The sequence below is a fragment of the Brassica oleracea genome, chromosome C9 (genome assembly GCF_000695525.1).
Source record: "Brassica oleracea var. oleracea cultivar TO1000 chromosome C9, BOL, whole genome shotgun sequence".
Lineage (NCBI taxonomy): Eukaryota > Viridiplantae > Streptophyta > Magnoliopsida > Brassicales > Brassicaceae > Brassica > Brassica oleracea.
In genome coordinates this window covers 2228604-2245289 of record NC_027756.1, presented here as the reverse complement: position 1 = coordinate 2245289, position 16686 = coordinate 2228604, and the positions used below count along the sequence as shown (strand labels likewise).

The 16686-nt window shown below is 33.9% G+C and overlaps 3 protein-coding genes across 3 annotated transcripts; 2 read left to right on the top strand and 1 right to left on the bottom strand.

The window, feature by feature from the left end:
* Positions 1–8533: 8533 nt before the first annotated feature.
* On the top strand, positions 8534–10493 carry LOC106313113 (expansin-A5). Its single transcript, XM_013750854.1, has 3 exons — positions 8534–8827; positions 9399–9690; positions 10050–10493. Exons 1-3 carry the CDS (start codon positions 8662–8664, stop codon positions 10357–10359), a joined length of 768 nt encoding a protein of 255 aa, XP_013606308.1. The 5' UTR covers positions 8534–8661; the 3' UTR covers positions 10360–10493.
* Positions 10494–11858: 1365 nt separating this feature from the next.
* On the top strand, positions 11859–13047 carry LOC106317588 (transcription factor MYB57-like). The gene is made up of 3 exons (XM_013755379.1): positions 11859–12126; positions 12210–12497; positions 12680–13047. The coding sequence occupies exons 1-3, from the start codon at positions 11859–11861 to the stop codon at positions 12988–12990; spliced, it is 867 nt and encodes a 288-aa protein (XP_013610833.1). The 3' UTR covers positions 12991–13047.
* Positions 13048–13225: 178 nt separating this feature from the next.
* LOC106316925 (probable calcium-binding protein CML45) lies at positions 13226–13946 on the bottom strand. Its single transcript, XM_013754787.1, has one exon. It carries the CDS (start codon positions 13915–13917, stop codon positions 13363–13365), a length of 555 nt encoding a protein of 184 aa, XP_013610241.1. The 5' UTR covers positions 13918–13946; the 3' UTR covers positions 13226–13362.
* Between the last annotated feature and the right edge of the window lie 2740 nt (positions 13947–16686).

Genomic DNA, 16686 nt, shown 5'->3' with positions numbered 1-16686 from the left:
TAATAATATAAAATTAGGTGTTTTCTCTGCACATGCGGACATAATTTTCTTACGAAAAAATTATTAATTTATGTCTTATTAATTTTAAAACCAATATAATAAATTATTATTTATGTTCTTAAAAAGTTTAAATCAAACATCAAATTATTTATGAAATTGATTTCATCAAAATATATATGTTTATTACTCTATTGAAATTTTGAAAACCCTCGTATATTAGAAATATTTTAGAAAATATCTTTATATAATTGTTTTTGTTTGATTAATACTTGATTATAATTTTTTATATCTTTATTTTAAATTTATAATAGAAAATATTATTATAAATAACAATACAATATATATAAGAATTATTTTATTTTAAAATATATTTTATAATCAATTATCTTAAATAACATATAATCTAATATTATTAACATAAAATTAATTTTTAATTAAATAAAAAATTATTAATGGTATCATTAACTTTAACCGTTTTTATTTTTAACATGAGAGTTCAACTGCAAAAAAAAATATTTTGCAAACAAAAGTATATATTTAGAATAAAAATATTTAAATAAATATTTATTTATACTAAATGCATAAATGAATTTTTGGCTCAATTGTATAAATGACTCCTTAGTAGTATTTGTCTATTGTATACTATTTTGATAATATATTTTTGTGCTCTTTAGAAGAATTACTCAAAAATATAAGTCGATTTGGATATACACATATGAATGACTGCATAATAAATATCCGCTCCAGGTGACCAATTAAATAATTAGTTTTTTTAATCTTTTCTATCAATAGTATGGATAATATAGCTTTGAAAAGTATAGTTAAATAGTGATCTTTTGTGCCATTAAATAGTGATAACATTAACAAAAACCAATAAACTATATATTTTAATGTGTTTTATTTTTTGTACAATTTATAATTTTTATACAGTCTAAATCTGCATGTGCGCATAAAGTTTTGGCACCCAACTTAGGAAAAGAAAATTGCCACGCCAGGTCGATGACTTCAATACGTGGGCTTAAAATTGTCTAAGACAAAATGTTATCACCAATTTATTGCAATATTACGCGTCTGTCGTCTCATTTTTTGTTTTCCTTCCGACTGATTGTGATTTTATTTGAATGTAGGCCTACCAAAATAGTAATTATGTCTATTGCGCATCAAAGCTAACCAACAAATATTGCCATCAAATGTATATAAGCATAATATATTATACAATTTAATATTGACATTCTAGGACCAAAAAAACTTAATTTTGACATATAAAAACTTATTTATTTATGTCGTCTAGAATTTAAATTTAACTGTCTTAGTCATAGTATTTTTTTTTTTAATTCAGCTGATTCTTACTCTGAATTATATCCATAAAAATAAATAACTAAAAACATTTAACAACAAAAACACGTAAAATGTTGAATGGATGTAACTTTTATATCAGTTTTAGCCAATTTAAATTTAGAACTTGCTGTTTATCCTAAAGTCAATAACTAGAAATGCAATCCGCTGGCTTGGAGCGGATGGATCTTAATCAAGCCAACCTTTGTAGTTTCTAGCTAATCTTTTGTAAAGAAAATATATCCCTCTTTAAAAACTTCTTAACAGTTCCCCAAAATAGGAAAAAAAACAATATGACAATTTTAAGTTTTTAACCGTACCAATTGAGATACAAATTTAAACTGTAATACTTAAATACATCTAGCCAACTAGTACCATATCCAAGTAATATAGACAATGTATATTTCTCCAGGTGCATGAAATCTCTATTTATTAGAATTTATTATTTGTCTAAAATGATTTGTCGGTTAGAGTTCAGACCCACTGATCACATGCATGCACTGACAAAACTCTCACCTTAAGAAGCTTGACTGACGTCACACACCACTGAATTACAATGTCACATACGATCGATCGTCCTTTTTTTTTTTTTTTTTAAGGTAACCGCGGGTTTCCGGCGACCGTGGTCAACCCACTATTCCCGCGAGGCCCACGGCATTCCACGTATTCTTGGGATTTAAAACTAGCCCGGGTGGCCAACGCGAACCTGCGGGGAGCGTATTGATCGTCCTCTCTGTACAACATTCGAATCTTTTAGAAGATTTAGTAATATTTAGCTAGTGCCGGCTTAGGCATGAGACAAACGGTGCGACCTCCGGAATCCATTCTGTTGTCTTTCAATTTTTAATAAATAAATATCTGATTTTTTTTTACAAAATATATTTATATAGAAAAAAGTAAAGGGGTCGAAATTTTTTTATATGAAAGTATTTTTATTTCTGTTACAGTTTTATTTAAAAAAATACTTTTGGTGTTTTGAAAAAAAAAAATATCTATCATATTGTTTAAAAAAATATTAGTTTGGAGACTTAATTTTTTTTTGCTTCAGAGCCCGTGATACTATTGAACCGTCCTGTATTTAGCACCAAAATGTTTTAATTACCAAACAACCATATATGTTTATGTATCGACTTGATGGTAATAAAATAATCAAAATGAAACAACTGAAATTGGATAATCTAATTTTTCAACTGGAACCATGTTTATGTATCGACGTAATCAAAGTGAATGAAATGAAATCTTTAACCGTGTTAGAAATATGAGAGAAGTGTTGTTGTGAAAGTTGTGTATTTCTTATTAGCTCTCACTATCAATATATAGTGGAGGTTCATAAGGGTTTACAACAAGGAGAGTATCTACACATTTATTACATATTGACCACAAAGATATAGTCTTGGTCAAAGCTCATAAATGCTCCGGTTGAATGAGTCTTCATCTTGACTAGTCTTGGACGGATGAGACGAACCGGAGACGGGTGTAGACGGACCAGATAGTCTGGTCGGATGTAAACCTCCTTGATGGTTAATGGCAATCCACATATCCATATCATGGATTTATAACACTCCCCCTTGGATGCCATAACCATATCGGGCTTGTAATGTGCTAACGTTGCCTCATTAAAACCTCTCCCGGAAAACCCAAAACCCAATGTGGTAAAAAGGGAAACCAAGGACAGGAAAAAGAGTACAACACACATTACTCCCCCTGATTTGGACATCACTGAAGGTCCTTGAGTCTTCGCATGCCAATCTGCTGCGTGAGCTTCTTGAATGTGCTGGTGGGAAGTGATTTGGTGAAGAGGTCGGCTGAGTTCTCACTTGACCGGATTTGAGTGACGCTGACCTCCTTGGCTTTCTGCAACTCATGTGTGAAGAAGAACTTGGGTAGTATATGTTTGGTTCGGTCACCTTTGATATACCCATCTTTGAGTTGAGCAATGCAGGCTGCATTATCCTCATATATGATGGTCGGACCATTGTCCTCGACCATTCCACTATCTGATCGGATGTGTTGAGTCATAGACCTCAACCATACACACTCACGACTTGCCTCATGCATGGCTAAGATTTCTGAGTGATTTGATGATGTGGCTGCTATAGTTTGTTTCATGGAACGCCATGATATTGCAGTACCACCATGAGTGAACACATATCCGGTTTGGGACCGAGCATGGTGTGGATCAGATAAGTAGCCTGCATCAGCAAAGCCTACTAAACCATCTTTGGTTTCATTGGTATAAAATAGACCCAAATCCTTAGTTCCTTGAAGGTAACGTAGGATATGTTTAATTCCATTCCAGTGCCTTTGGGTCGGACATGAACTAAAACGGGCTAGGAGACTCACGGCAAAACATATATCTGGTCTAGTGTGGCTAGCCAAATACAGTAACGCTCCTATGGCACTGAGGTAAGGCACTTCTGGACCCAGGACATTCTCATCATCCTCCTTAGGACGAAATGGGTCAGTGTCCACTCCAAGGGACCTCACGACCATTGGGCTGGTCAATGGGTGAGCCTGGTCCATGTTAAATCTCTTGAGTACTTTTTCTGTATATGCCTTTTGATGCACAAGGATTCCTCCTTTTATGTACTCAAGTTGTAACCCCAAACAGACTTTAGTTTTACCTAGGTCTTTCATTTCAAACTCTTTCTTGAGATATTCAACTGTTTGGGCGATTTCCCCAGGGGTTCCAATGATGTTCAAATCATCAACATACACTGCTATGATAACAAATCCTTTGTTTGCAAACTTCTTTATAAAGACACATGGACTGATAGGGTCGTTCTTATAGCCAACTTTGGCAAGGTATTCGCTTAAGCGATTATACCACATTCGACCACTTTGCTTAAGTCCATATAAGGATTTGTTCAGCCTTATGCAGTGTTCTTCTCGAGAACCTTTATTAGCTTTGAGCTCAACACCCTCTGGTAATCTCATATATATATTTCGTTATCCAGTGGACCATAAAGGTATGCGGTTACAACATCCATTAACCGCATATCCAAATTTTCTTTGATGGCCAGACTTATTAAAAATCGAAATGTAGTTGCATCCACCACAGGGGAGTATGTCTCCTCATAATCGATGCCTGGTATTTGTGAGAATCCTTGTGCAACAAGCCGTGCTTTATATCTTACAATTTCACCATATTCATTTCTCTTCCTCACAAATACCCACTTATATCCCACTAGTTTAACATTATAAGGTGTCCGGATAATCGATCCAAAGACATTCCTTTTCTTAAAAGATTCTAACTCCACGTTTATGGCTTCTTTCCATTTGAGCCAATCTGATCTTTGAGTGCACTCTAGTATAGACGTGGGTTCATGATCCTCATCTAAGTCCATAACATCAAGGGCTACTTGGTATGCAAATATATCATTGATGTCGACATCATTCCGGTTCCATCTTGTCCCAGACATTAAATAATTAATTGAGATCTCATCATTAGCACCTTCAGTACCATGAGGCTCGGCGTCCCGAGTCTCATTGGTTGGTACCTTAGGCATGGCCATTTCGGCCTTGTCTGGACAATCTATGACCTCGGTTTCTTTTGCACCTTTCTTTAGTTTCCGAGGTCTTTTATCTTTGGAACCAATTGGTCTACCACGCTTAAGACGTGCTTTAGACTCTGTAGCCACTTGATTGTGTCCATCTTGGACATCAATACTTATTGGTGCATTACAAGCTGGTATATAGGACTTAGTCACTCTTTTCGGGTCAGCAAAGGAATCAGGCAATTGATTAGCTAGCTTTTGCATATGAATTATTTTCTGGACCTCTAAATCACATGATTGAGTCCGAGGATCTTGCCATGATAAGGATGTTTGATTCCATACAATTTCTTTGCCCAGCTTGTTATTTTCTCCCCCTAATGTTGGGTACTCTGATTCATCAAAATGACAATCAGCATATCTGGCCTTAAATAAATCTCCAGTAGTAGGCTCAAGATATTTAATAATGGTTGGAGAATCAAAACCAACATATATTCCCATCCTCCTTTGAGGTCCCATTTTTGTTCTCTGTGGTGGTGCAATAGGGACGTACACAGAACATCCAAATCAGAGGATTCTCAATTGTGAGATACTGGTCCTTGAGACCTTCAGCAAGGTGATGGCGAATGACAACAAGTGCCTTGTAATTATCCTTGTCTGATGGCTCAGTGCCTTCAGTGATAGTATCACCAAGGTTTCTGGACCTTAAGAGGATTTTGGTATCAAGCTCCCATTGGAGGTAATTATCTCCGGAGAGATTGAGGGAAGCATATTCAAGGTTGTTGATTTTCGACATCTGAATCAAATATCCATAAAGGAGTAAGGATTCATAATATAATTCAGGACTTGAATTTATATTCCAAGGAGATTGATGATTTATTATGCATTTTATTTCAGAAAATATTTTATATGTATTAAGATAAAAAATTTGTCAATCAATGTGGATGGATTTAAAAATGCATCATGGACAAGACAAATAACTTTTATAATGTTCAAGATATTTGTAAACCAAAGTAGATTTTCAAAATCGGTTAAAACTTGGTTTATAATTTCGAGTAAAGCAAATGTACTAAATTTTAAATGGAAACCGATTTTGTCTAACTATATGCAAACAGTGTGAATCATTTAGATGCAAACAACATGAACCACTTCAGACGCACTAGTATCATCATTGCTAAAGCTATGCGAACATGTATGTTTGGTTTCAATTATGTGATACCTATGTCCAGTTTTAACAATATGATAGTTGGATGCATGCAAAGGTCAGTTCATGGATGATTCAAGTTCGATCTAATGATTTACTAAATAATACTATCAGGCATACAAATGATCAGTTCATAATTTATTCATAGAATCAGGTTCAAGGATGAAACTAGATCAAGTTTTATTTTAACTAGCAAACTTATGTGATCAATATTCAGTATGATATAAAATCTGTTCATGGTTGGTTTAATTAACAATATGATCAAATGATTTCAACCAGATTTTATTCTACCTTATGACATATCAAGACTATGGCTTATAAAACTTTAGAAATAATTTTCAGTCAAAGATATGCTTTTAATAAAATCAAACAAGCATTTATAAAATCGATTATGCATTTATAAAAATCATAAAAGGTTTTTAAAACTTTGATAGTTACAAAATAAATATTAATAGTCAAGGATATGCAATGAATGATTTTAATTTCGATTTTATTGATGGGTTGACTGATTTTAGGAGATCTGGCCGAAAATGGCACAGCAAGGGATTGATGGAATTTTGTTTTGGCCAGATTATACACTTATGTTTATCACATCTGGTAAAATGGCCAAACAAAAGGATTGAATCAAAAAGGTTTAAGCTTTCTCTAATAATTTTATGATTCATAAGTTTTTATAAACAAGATTCATGTAGATCTTTAGGTATTTTGATAAGTTTATAAGTTTTTAGAGAAACATAGAACCTTTAGAGAATTTTAAGTTTTATGGATTCAAGATACTTTTAGAATCAAGTTTCATATGGATCATATGGATCATAGAAACAAGATCAATATTTTAAATCCATAGATTGTTTATAAGTTATGGATTCATATAGATCCTAGATTTGTTTCAGACATAATGGTGTTCTATAGATTTCAAGGTTTTGATTTGTTTACCTTTTTCACCACAAGAATCTGAGAGGACCACCGTGAGAGTTGGCCGGAATTTGAGAGAGAGAGGAGTTTTCCGGCGGAGAGAGAGAGTTGGCCTGATGGAGAGGAGGCTGAGCGCCGGTGGAGCAAAGGCTGAGCACCGGAGGAGCTGGCCGGAAAGAGGATCGCCGGCTGAGAGAGATTTCTCAGGTGGAGAGCACAATCGTGCTGATAACGTGTTAGAAATATGAGAGAAGTGTTGTTGTGAAAGTTGTGTATTTCTTATTAGCTCTCACTATCAATATATAGTGGAGGTTCATAAGGGTTTACAACAAGGAGAGTATCTACACATTTATTACATATTGACCACAAAGATATAGTCTTGGTCAAAGCTCATAAATGCTCCGGTTGAATGAGTCTTCATCTTGACTAGTCTTGGACGGATGAGACGAACCGGAGACGGGTGTAGACGGACCAGATAGTCTGGTCGGATGTAAACCTCCTTGATGGTTAATGGCAATCCACATATCCATATCATGGATTTATAACAAACCGATACATATCTTAAACTTAGTGTAGAAACATTTATTATGAAACCAGTTACAAAAAAAACATTTATTATGAAACTAAAGAAAGAAATTTAGAATCGCCATATAAAAGTAATCTTTCTCTTTTTTTTTTTTTTAAGTATAAGAAAAAAACATTGCACATCTTTTGTTTGTTTTTCCTCTAAACAGCTGTAACCATTTTTGTCCAATGGAATATCTACAGTTTCATAAAAAGTCACAACCGTTCTTCATTACTTCTGCTACCAATACAATGTAGCTCAGGTTTTCAACAACAAATCAAGAAAAATGAGTAATAACACCCAGACAAACAATAAAACAAAAAATAATAAACAGGTTGCAGTGCAACGTGGACAGAAAAATGTAGTTAAATTCTCAATATATTTCCTGGATAATATATTATTTATTGAGCTCTATATTGTCCGTCTCAAACACTCTTTTTCACTGAAAATTTGTATTCATGATTGATTACGGATGATACGCAACATAAAATACAGTGATGAAATACGTAAATCGGCAGATTCTAAACCTCCGGAGATAAAATTTCAAAAACACGAGGAGACCACACTGAAACCTGGATCATTTATGAAATTTAACTGCTATTAAAAATCGTTTCTCCGTATAATTTCTTTCTCACTTTTAAAATAATCAGTACTTGTATACTACTAGTATAAAATAAAAAAGGAAATATAACCTACGATGTTAATTACAGTATCACAATCATATCTATTGATTTCTCATACTCATTTATGTCACATATTGAATGACCTTTACGATAGATTCCAACTCATTTTGACATATATTTTCTTTGATCCATCTCTCGAATTAATGTTCACCTCTCCCTTTATCTTTTCCGTCGGTTCTAAAATCACTTTTATGTTCTTATATTTCACAAAATTAACATTAAAATGAAACAAAAGTAATTAGAGTATAGTGAAGAACAAGAGAAGCAGTTGCATGGACCCGGATTGATTCATTACAGCTAAAACTTTGTCCGAATCCTTCTTTTCTATTTATACCAAACTTTCTTCTTCCTCAATTTCATCACACCAAACCCTCTTACTTCTCCACATTGACAGAAAATACCCATCTGCTGCTCTTTACTTCCTTTTTTTCCTTCTCCCTTTGCGTGTTGTAATTATTTTGCTTCATCATGGGAGTTTTAGTAATCTCGGCTCTCCTGCTTCATGTCCTATCGTTTTCTGTTTGCGTTAAAGGCTTCTACCGTCGTGGCGGCCACCATCCCGGCGGCCACATGGGACCTTGGATCAATGCTCATGCCACTTTCTACGGTGGCGGTGATGCTTCCGGCACTATGGGTATACCTTATTGATCTCCAATAAAAACTCTTACATCTCTTTTTTAGTTGCATCATTCTAACTTAAGTGACGAAAGGGTAGCTTAGACGTTAAACTTCACCGTTGGCTCCTGTTTTCAGAGATTGCTATTTCTCTCGTAACATGCAAACAATTTTTTAAACGATACTATGTTATACAAACAGAGCATGAAGAAATGGACTCTTTGGCGTTATGTGCCTAAAACATTTACTTTTCATATGTTGAAATTTGTTTATCTTGTAAGCTCATTTTTGTAACAAGTCCATTTTCAAATTTTCAAGTTATTTTCTACAAAACATAAACGCAAATTTTACCAAAAAAAAAAAGAAAACCATAAAGCAAAAGCCCGATGAAAAAAAACGAAAAAAAAACTTAGATGTTTGTGGACTTTACGTTTGCTTGCTTTTACAATTAATAAGATAGTATTATCTAAAAAGTAAATATTCTGAGTTTATATGAAAAACCTTAACGTACTTATAAAGGAAAAGACAAAATAACCGAAACCTAGTTTTTGCTGATGGATTATAAACATTTGCCTCATGAACATAATTAGGTGGAGCATGCGGGTACGGGAATCTATACGGCCAAGGTTATGGAACAGAGACTGCGGCGCTGAGCACGGCGTTATTCGATAACGGACTTAGCTGTGGTGCCTGCTTTGAGCTGAAATGTGTGAACGACCCTCAGTGGTGCATACAAGGCCGGTCCATTGTGGTCACCGCCACAAACTTTTGTCCTCCTGGTGGCGCCTGCGATCCTCCTAACCACCATTTCGATCTTTCTCAGCCCATCTACGAGCACATCGCTCTTTACAAGTCCGGTATCATTCCGGTTATGTACAGAAGGTAGTAATTTATTAACCCGGTTTGCCCCCTCCCAATATGGGGTTACTTAAATGTCATGAAATCTGCATAGTACTGTAGCTTGTGAATATCCAACGTTAAAATATCAAACACAGTTTGTAAATATCAAACTCATACATTCATTATAAACTACACCACTTAATGGAATTTAGACCCACAAATACACGCATTTACTACTTTTGGACCAAATGATAAATGTAGTAGAATTATTAATAGACCGAAAACTGTATAGTGATAACAATGAAATGGACACCAAACCTGTGGTACCTTTTTGAGAGATACTAAACTTTCGCAATAGTACGTAGTGATTTAAATAATTGTTTTTTTGGGTGAATATATAGGGTAAGGTGCAGGAGAAGCGGTGGGATAAGGTTCACGATCAACGGTCACTCATACTTTAACTTGGTGCTGGTCACAAACGTCGGTGGAGCCGGGGACGTACACTCTGTGTCAATGAAAGGGTCAAGGTCAAAATGGCAATTAATGTCAAGAAACTGGGGGCAAAATTGGCAAAGCAACTCTTATCTCAATGGTCAAAGTCTGTCTTTTGTTGTCACCACAAGTGATCGCCGAAGTGTCGTGTCGTTCAATGTTGCTCCTTCCGGTTGGTCCTTTGGCCAGACCTACACCGGAGGGCAGTTTCGGTACTAACTTATATAATTATGTGGTTTATATTATAGACCGTTTTGGTTTGCTTCGGTTTTTGTAATTGCATATTTTGTAGTTTTCAGTTCCAAGTTGGGGACCTTTTTTGGGGGTAACCAATTAATATTCGAACTGATAAAGATATGTAGCGAAATGTGTGTGAAGTGTGAACGAGAGAAGAAAGAGATACTTCTCGTTTTATATGAAAATGAAAGTAATATTAAATAATATAAAAAGTGATATTAAGATGTATACTTTTTTTTACAAAAAAAAAATGTATATTTTTCAATTTTAAAATATATTTTTCTGTTAGAATGTTATTTCGAGATAACAAAAATATTATTTTAGATTTTCAATGCAACTTACACAAATTTTAAGTTTAGTATTAACTACAAAATGCATAAATTTTATAAATAATTTTAGTTATCTCAAACACAAATGGTTAAACAAATATATTTATTAAGAATATAATAATTTTTATTCATTTTTTAATTTGTGTGAAAAAATAAAAATAATACTCTTTATAAAACGAAAAGTATTCTTGGCTTTTAAGTTCTTTGCTCGTATTTAATTTTATTAATCATAGGTCTGTTTTGTATTAAATGATCAATAGAAAATGGCAAACAGTTTGTTTAAATGAAAAGGTTGTAATATATTACTTTTAAAGTCTCTAAAACTTTAATAACAGAACTTCAGTTTTAAATCTATATATAAATCGCCAACTAATGCCTAATGATTGGTCTATATTACTTTTAATCCATCATAAGCCTGTTAAAAGATGTCACTAGTTGGAACTATTATAGCTTTAAAACGTTGTAAGATGTCCTTGAAAATTTTAGCCGTTCTTAGTAGTACTATGACGAAAATTTCGGGATCGACTCTATATAAAATAGGTCAACATGTGTTCCATTTAGTATTGTCCTTATATACTAGATCTCGCAGGTTCTGTTAGGCTGATCCTATGTATTTAGGCGTCTAAAACAGAACTAAAGATCTTGATATTTTTAATCTTTTATATGAATTTCAGCGCATAATATTAGTGCTTTACGAGTTTGAATATTGGTCACCTTAGTATGCATTATTACCTACACACATACACATGTTATATTTAAATTGTATCTAAAAATGGTTCTAAATATTTTTGGTCGTATACACCTACATTTATACCTATACAAGGAAATGGTATATTTTAGAAAATGGTAAAGCGTGGGGAGAAGAATATTAAGGTGACAAATATTCCAACGAGTTTTTTTTTAAAAACATAATGTCAGAGAGCTGAAACTGTTCTTAACAGAGCAACCATGAAAGATGTATGCGTGGGGTTTCTTTCTATTTCCATTTATACTCTCTCTCCTCAGGTTTCCATTTTTGGCAATCAAAAAGATTACATACGATAACACAACCATCACCGAATCACAAACATCACATGCCTATATGTATATGTCTCTGTGTTGTATATATGAGACATTGTTCTAGGAGAGAGAGACCAAGAGAAGAAGAGTTAGATGGATATCTCATTTTTCCAAGCATACCCTTTTGATCTCCCTTGCAGTAGAGCATTTAATGGGGATGGAGAAAACAATGCAGTGGAGTTCTCTAATAAAAGAATGATGGTGAAGGTGAGTGATGAATCAAAGAAGAAGCAGAGAGGTTCTAGGGTTTGTAGTAGAGGACATTGGAGAGTTTCTGAGGATTCTCAGCTCGCGGAACTTGTTTCTGTTCACGGTCCTCAAAACTGGAACCACATTGCAGAGAAGATGCAAGGAAGAACAGGTAAAAACCAATCTTTCCTCTGCTATATTTATCAAGAAGTGAATTTAAAATGTTTTTTTTCTTGCTTCTTTGGGTTGTTGAAGGCAAGAGTTGCAGACTGAGGTGGTTTAACCAGTTAGACCCAAGGATCAACAAGAGAGTTTTCAGTGTTGAAGAAGAAGAGAGGCTACTTGCAGCTCACGGAGCATTTGGTAACAAATGGGCTATGATTGCTAAGATTTTCAATGGAAGAACAGACAATGCCTTAAAGAATCATTGGCATGTCCTCATGGCAAGAAAGTTGAGGCAGCAATCAAGTTCTTACACCAGGAGATTCAATGGGTCTGCTCATAAACCTAATGCAGATCACACAAGCTTCAATATCTCTCCGGGTTTGTGTCTTCTTACTCTTATCTAGTAATGAGCTTATGGGAAAATACTAATTGAGCTTAAAAAGTTTCTTCACTATAGTTAATATATCACAGAGGAAAAAGCTGACTAGATTGCAAGTTGTAGGTGAGATTCACTTGGTGCCGATGAGTTTTTAAGCTTCATGTTTCTTTGTGCTTTGCAGGTTCTGTAGATGATGAGGAGGTGAATATGGAAAAGAACAGCTGGAAAATTCTAAAAGAGGGAACAACTAACATGAAAGCTCAGTATCCCCAAGAAGAGTATTGTTCTCCACGTATGCCAATGCATGGCCACTACTCAACCTTCTCTGCAGATTCCTTGGCACTGACACTGCATGTCTCCATCCAAGAACCATCATCATCATTGTCGTCATTATCTCTGCCATCATCATCTGCAGAATATACAATGGTGGCCACCAAACCTCCAGCATTTATAGATTTTCTTGGGGTGGGCCACCAAAGCCTCAACATCTAAAGGAAACAAAAAAAAAGAGTGGGAGCTAATCAAGAACTTGGTTACTCCTATCATTGTTATCAGATTCCATGTCTTTATGTAAGCTATTAACATGACAAGCTAAGAAATCATCAAGTGTCTTCTTTTCTATTTCTCCATGTGCTATTTATTAAATTTCTTGACAAAATATTGAAAACCTGATTATTATCACTGTTGTACAATTACTCAAAAGTTTTCAAAATATCATGAAAGACTAATTAATATCAAGAATCATGTCTAAGTCTTTTAACATACACAATCTCATCATAAAAGGATAAGAATCAATAAGCTAAGAGTGTGCTTAGAAGTACAAAAGAATAGATATGGTAAAAGAAAAAAATAATATCATATGATTCAGCAGAAGCTATTCTCCATGAACTTCAGAAATTCATTGAAATCGATTCTTCCGTCTTTGTTTCCATCTAATGATCTGATCATAACCATGCAATTCTCTAGACATGATCCTTCTTTGAACCCTAGTGTTGTCAAAACTCTCTGCAACTCTGTAGTGTCGATAAAACCATCTCTGTTCTCATCGAACACATCAAAAGCTAGCTTCACTTCCTCTAAGCTCGCCTCTTTCTCTTCGAACAAACTCGAAATTTCCTTGGAACTGTACCGTTCTTGAAGCCCATCGCTTTCTGAGTCGGGTGAAAGCCCTAAGCTTCTCATAACAATCTCTGCGTCTTCTCTACAGAGTTCATCTTCTTCTTCTTCTTCTCGTTCTTCTATGTGTTTGATCAAACTCTCTTCAACACGTTGGTGGTGTTGAAGAAGAGGAAAGAATGTGGATAAAAAGATGCGAGCAGAAGAAACCCATCTGCAAAACCCGATGAGGAACAAGTTGAAGAGAGCAAAGAAAGTGATAGAAGACGATTGTTTGCACTCAGACAAGAAACTCTTCTCCATGAATGTGTATCAATGAACTAAACGTGTCAGAGGAGACGTTGAAGATATAGAATTTGTCTGCATAGAGGAAATATATATATATAGAGATTATAGTGTTTTTTTTTAGTGTTTTCTAAAAAGGCAAAAGAGAGGAAGGTGGTAGTGCAGGTAGATACAAAAACAAAGACCGTGTTTGAAAAGATATAAAATGGAAAATAGGAAGTTTCTTTCCAACTATTGTAACATTGTTGAAATTGTTAAGGCTCCGACCGGTGAACTTTTCGAAAACACGAGGAATGAATAGGAAAGGAACGTATAGGAATAAAATTGCAGGAATGAAAATGAATGTTCGTTCCTTATCAAATTTAACGAGGAATGCTTTTGTTCTATATTTCTCTACAAAAAAAAGGAATGGGAAGGAACAAGAAGGAAAAACTATTCTTTATGAATGGTGATTTTTTTTGGAAATGATAAGGAATTCAGTGTTCCTTTTTGTTCTTTTGTCACCGTTCAAAGCCTAAGAGTTTTTGGTCTTATTTGAAGGAAAGTCTGGTCGGCTAGACTTTTTATTATAAAACAGTTAAATTTTTCTTCGTTTTGTTACTAAAGAAAAAGGAAATATACAACTACTAACTTAATTCATGGTCAAGGTCTCCCATCAGTTTCCACACGTCAGTGTATCTCGAAGTGATTCACACTATTTGTAGAGAATTCAATAGATATTGAGAAATACATCAACATTTTCATCAGTAGTTTCCTGACCTGTGTAATATGAGGTTCCGAATTATCGCATGACCAAAAAACTGCTACATATATGTAGTGTAGTGTGACATACATTGTTTGATCAAAAAACAAAAGACATACGTTGTTTTAGATATACTATGTTTAGCAGTAGGTTGGTTTGATAGTTTTTTTCTTAAAATTTTTGTAGTACTTGATCATTATATATATAATGTGTTATTCTTGAGTTATTTCTTTAGTAAAATTGATAACTCAATTGTTAACCCAACATGAAACAATTTTTTTCATGTATTAGAAATTGAGTTAATATTTTTTTGGTGTTCCACTAGTTCCTACTGTTACCTTTTTCTTTTTAACAATTTTAACTTTTAATGTATCCATGTCCCACGTTTAGGTTTCTTAGTTAATGAAACATTTTCAAAAAATATAGCTGTTTAGTAGTTAGTCAAAACGTTTATGAACTATCGTTTCCTATTTGAATTATTTTAAAATATTATTCCAGTAATTTTAATGCTAATTCTATTTGGTAGCTAAAATTTTACATACATAAAGTTGTATGTAAATATATAGGTATCCTTTTTAGACTATATACATAAGTATATTTATTTATTTAATTTAATTTTAAATTAATTTATTTTAATTTTAATATATTATTTTAACCTAATTATTAAATTTATATTAAATTTTATTATGATTGATATGCATGTTTTTTTTTTAAAAAATACTATAATTTAAACATCAAAATAGTTACCAGCGAATATACTACGTAATTTTACAGTTTCTATCGCATAGTTTTTACCGAAAGTTACATCAAATTATAAATATTACTATAATTCAATTTTAAAATATATTAATAATGTCTCACTGCATGTCTTTTAAGTATTTATTACAAAAAAATATATAATGCGTAGGGAGTGAAGATGAGTGGCTCTGACGCTCCGTCTCATAACGTCTTCGTTTATGGCAGACTCCTACAACATTCGTTAACAATTTTATGTTCAAATTGGATATATGGTAAAATTAAGACGTTATGAGAAGGAGCGGCATTCCATCATGAGCATATATAAGTAGGAGTCTGATCCAACCCCCTTAATTTTACCATATATCCAATTTGAACATAAAATTGTTAATCAACTCCTACCTATATCATGACGCAAGATTACTGGCTCTTACATTATTCCGTTTCTTTTCTTTACCGATTTGAAAAGCCATGTTATATTTTCAGATAAAGCTCGTTCCAACGAATGAACACGTTTTAAACATTACGATTGATACTTGATGAGTTTTTATATCCTGAAATTCTGTGTGATGTGACAAGAGATTCACTGTAGAGCCATTTTCAAAGGAAAAAAACTGAGGATTGGGGGAGTATTTTCGTTCCAAAAATGCATAAGTATTGCAGAGATCATATCTTTACTCTATATTTTCTGTGCATTCGTGAAAATATCTATGAGAAATCGGCCAAAAAAACACTGAACTTTACGGGAATTGCCAAAAGAAACATGTACCCGAACCAGACCAATAAAACTCTGATCTTTTGTTGACTTTTTTAGTCAATTCACAAACTTACGGTTGACTAACCAAATTAACACACCGTTAACGGACAGTTAAGACAGTGTTAACTCACCGTTAATTACTGCCGTTTAGTGAAACTACGTCGTTTCATTCAGTTGTTTTGTTAAACGAGAAATCGGCCAAAAAAACACTGAACTTTTCGGGAATTGCCAAAAGAAACCTGGACATATGGGCTAGCCAATAAAATCCCGAACTTTTGTTGACTTTTCGGGTTTATTAAGAAACTTACGATTGACTGACCAGATAAACACACCGTTAACCGAGTTAACTGTTAATTAAGCGGACGTTAATTTTGGGTGTTAAAGTATACGACGTCGTTTCATCACTTTGTCTGATTAAAGACAAACGACGTCGTTTATATAGCTGTGTTATTAAAAATATGTGTTTCCTACGGCTCGAACTCGTGTACTCGGGTTTAATGGTAGGGGTTTTTGCCACTGAGCTAGTGGACTTTGCAATGGATATACGAACACA

Excerpts from the sequence above, each read along its gene's own strand:
- LOC106317588 (XM_013755379.1), top strand. The coding sequence starts at position 11,859 with ATGGATATCTCATTTTTCCAAGCATACCCTTTTGATCTCCCTTGCAGT. Across the intron at positions 12,127-12,209 it reads GAAGATGCAAGGAAGAACAG|GCAAGAGTTGCAGACTGAGG; the intron begins GTAAAAACCAAT and ends GGGTTGTTGAAG. Across the intron at positions 12,498-12,679 it reads AAGCTTCAATATCTCTCCGG|GTTCTGTAGATGATGAGGAG; the intron begins GTTTGTGTCTTC and ends TGTGCTTTGCAG.
- LOC106313113 (XM_013750854.1), top strand. The coding sequence starts at position 8,662 with ATGGGAGTTTTAGTAATCTCGGCTCTCCTGCTTCATGTCCTATCGTTT. Across the intron at positions 8,828-9,398 it reads TGATGCTTCCGGCACTATGG|GTGGAGCATGCGGGTACGGG; the intron begins GTATACCTTATT and ends GAACATAATTAG. Across the intron at positions 9,691-10,049 it reads ATTCCGGTTATGTACAGAAG|GGTAAGGTGCAGGAGAAGCG; the intron begins GTAGTAATTTAT and ends GTGAATATATAG.
- LOC106316925 (XM_013754787.1), bottom strand. The coding sequence starts at position 13,917 with ATGGAGAAGAGTTTCTTGTCTGAGTGCAAACAATCGTCTTCTATCACT.